The 2,007-nt window shown below is 46.7% G+C and overlaps 1 protein-coding gene across 10 annotated transcripts in view; it reads right to left on the bottom strand.

Moving 5' to 3' along the window:
* Positions 1 to 2,007, bottom strand: part of JADE1 (jade family PHD finger 1) — a 147,190-nt gene that overhangs the window by 40,917 nt on the left and 104,266 nt on the right. The window contains exon 1 of one of the 10 annotated variants that reach the window (XM_010709593.3): positions 1,934 to 2,005. The exons of 8 other annotated variants lie outside the window; for them this stretch is intronic. Coding sequence is in view for 1 of the 2 variants with exons in the window: in XM_010709591.3 (XP_010707893.1) it covers positions 1,834 to 1,870 (37 nt within the window). In the remaining variant the exon portion in view is untranslated. Of the gene's footprint in view, positions 1 to 1,833; positions 1,886 to 1,933; positions 2,006 to 2,007 lie in introns of those variants that run through there. One more of the 10 variants, XM_010709591.3, reaches the window with a different exon arrangement.

Raw genomic sequence — 2,007 nt, 5'->3', positions numbered from 1 at the left:
TTTTAGACACTGGAAGTTGCAAAGACACAAAATCCACATCGTTTACTCTAGCTTCCACAGAGCAGAAATCCAGGCACTATCCTATAAAAACTGAAGGTGAGCATACACAGATACACAAATACACACACCCATGCGCTTTTTTTTTCCCCCACTGCTACTAAGCAGTTATGGCACCATATACTTTGTCACTCCATTTGACCCTGAGTGGACATGGCTGAAGAGAGAGATGTAAAGTGTGCCAAAGTCTTTGTAATGCCAATAGTGAAACACAAACAGATTTTTAAAAATAAATGTATATGAAAAAGTCTACTTCTGCAGATCAGAGGCTTTCTACAGTGCAGTTCTTACTAGAGTTCCTTCAGGGATAAAGCTCCACATAAAAAGTTTATCATTCAAACTCTAGCAGACAACTAACCGTAACTGTGTTAACAGGTGTCAGTGTGACAAACTGCAATGAGCAGCTGCAGAGACAGGATGGGAAGAAAGCAGCATTATGATAGATGCACACACTGAAGACAAACCGAAAACTGGCTTTTTCTGAAAGTAACTAAACACTAAATGCCCTGAAACCAAGACCTAATTACAACCAGTACAGCAGAGATCACTTCAGAACACTCACTGTCTGCATGGAAATATAACACAGTCTTAATCACAAGAACTGCAGATAAACATGTTTCTTCTGCTGTTCTCACTTCAGTAGCTGGGTCATGGCATCACCTTGTTCCTCATGAACTGACATCTGGTGCAAGAAGAGAAAACTGCTGTTTTCTTCTGGGCACAGTTACATCAAAAATACTATCAACTATTCCAACCTACATAAAACTTCTTAACTCCTCTTTAGCACCAATAAAAGCTTTGAAAGCGACGTTCAGTAGTCACAAAGAAGAGCTTGCATTCCAACCTGAGGTGAAACACCACAATGCTGTGTGGCACAGCCCACAGCACAAAAAGCCCAAGACCCCAGATTTGGAGAAAAAGCCCTCAGTGTTTCTTAAACAAAGGCAGAACGTTTCCAGGCCAGGAGCATTCTTCACTAAGACTGCTCCAACTAACTGCAGCACCTCTGCCCCAAATCCAACAAGGAAAAGCACTACAGGCTCGTGTCTGAGCCCAGCACAGCCAAGATCCACACGCTCGTTGGTATACGTGTACAAAGCTGGTTCCTAATACCTATTCCCAAGTTGTGCTGGTGGAAGCGACTGCCCAAAGTCCTGGCAAACTGAGCTTTGGGAGTGCACCCAGCCCACCCTACAGCCACCACGGTTCTGCCCTGCCACCAGGAGCTGCCAGCTCAGACAGTCCCACTGGAACCGGCAGCAGGATGAACGGCTGGGAGAAAGCACGAGAGGAAACACTGCACATTTTCTTCTGCTACGAATTGGGAATGAAACCAGAGAAGCTAGAAGGGAAATGTGCAGCTGCAAAGAGAAAAAGGTTTATTATTGTTATTGTATTTTAAACACGCCTATTACACAAAGCTCAAAAGCAGCGAGCAAGCGGTGTGGGCAGCCAGAGAGAAAACCTTACTGCTGTGAGAGCACAGCCCTACCGCTCCAACAACATCCCGCTGAGGGTGAGAAATGTCTCCAAACATAATCACAACGAACGCGTACTGGCACCACTTTGTGAAGGCTTCAGGTTTGCAAGTGTGGGCAGCTTTTCAGTCACTTAAAAGACAGAGCCTGCTTAAGAAGGTCACTATTCCTACTCACAGCAAAACTCGTCTCTAAAAAGAAATAAATGCAACCGGCACAAGAGCTGATTGTGAATTAAAAAGCCAACCAAGGCGTGTCGTTAAAAGGGATCGCAATTTCCGTGCTACCGAACCCACACCTTTTCGTGCCGCTGCGCAGCCACACGAACCGCTCATTTGCACGTCACGTCTGGGAGCTCTCACAGCATGGCTGGCGGCTCGGAACCCCGCTGAGCTCACCTGCGGGCCATCGAGGGACTTTACTAGAGCGGCACTGTCAGCCGAGGGCCGGGACCAGACGCAGGGGGCCGCGC

This window comes from Meleagris gallopavo, chromosome 4 (assembly GCF_000146605.3).
Source record: "Meleagris gallopavo isolate NT-WF06-2002-E0010 breed Aviagen turkey brand Nicholas breeding stock chromosome 4, Turkey_5.1, whole genome shotgun sequence".
NCBI lineage: Eukaryota > Metazoa > Chordata > Aves > Galliformes > Phasianidae > Meleagris > Meleagris gallopavo.
The sequence above is the reverse complement of the archived record's forward strand: the minus strand, read 5'-3'. Positions and strand labels throughout refer to the sequence as shown.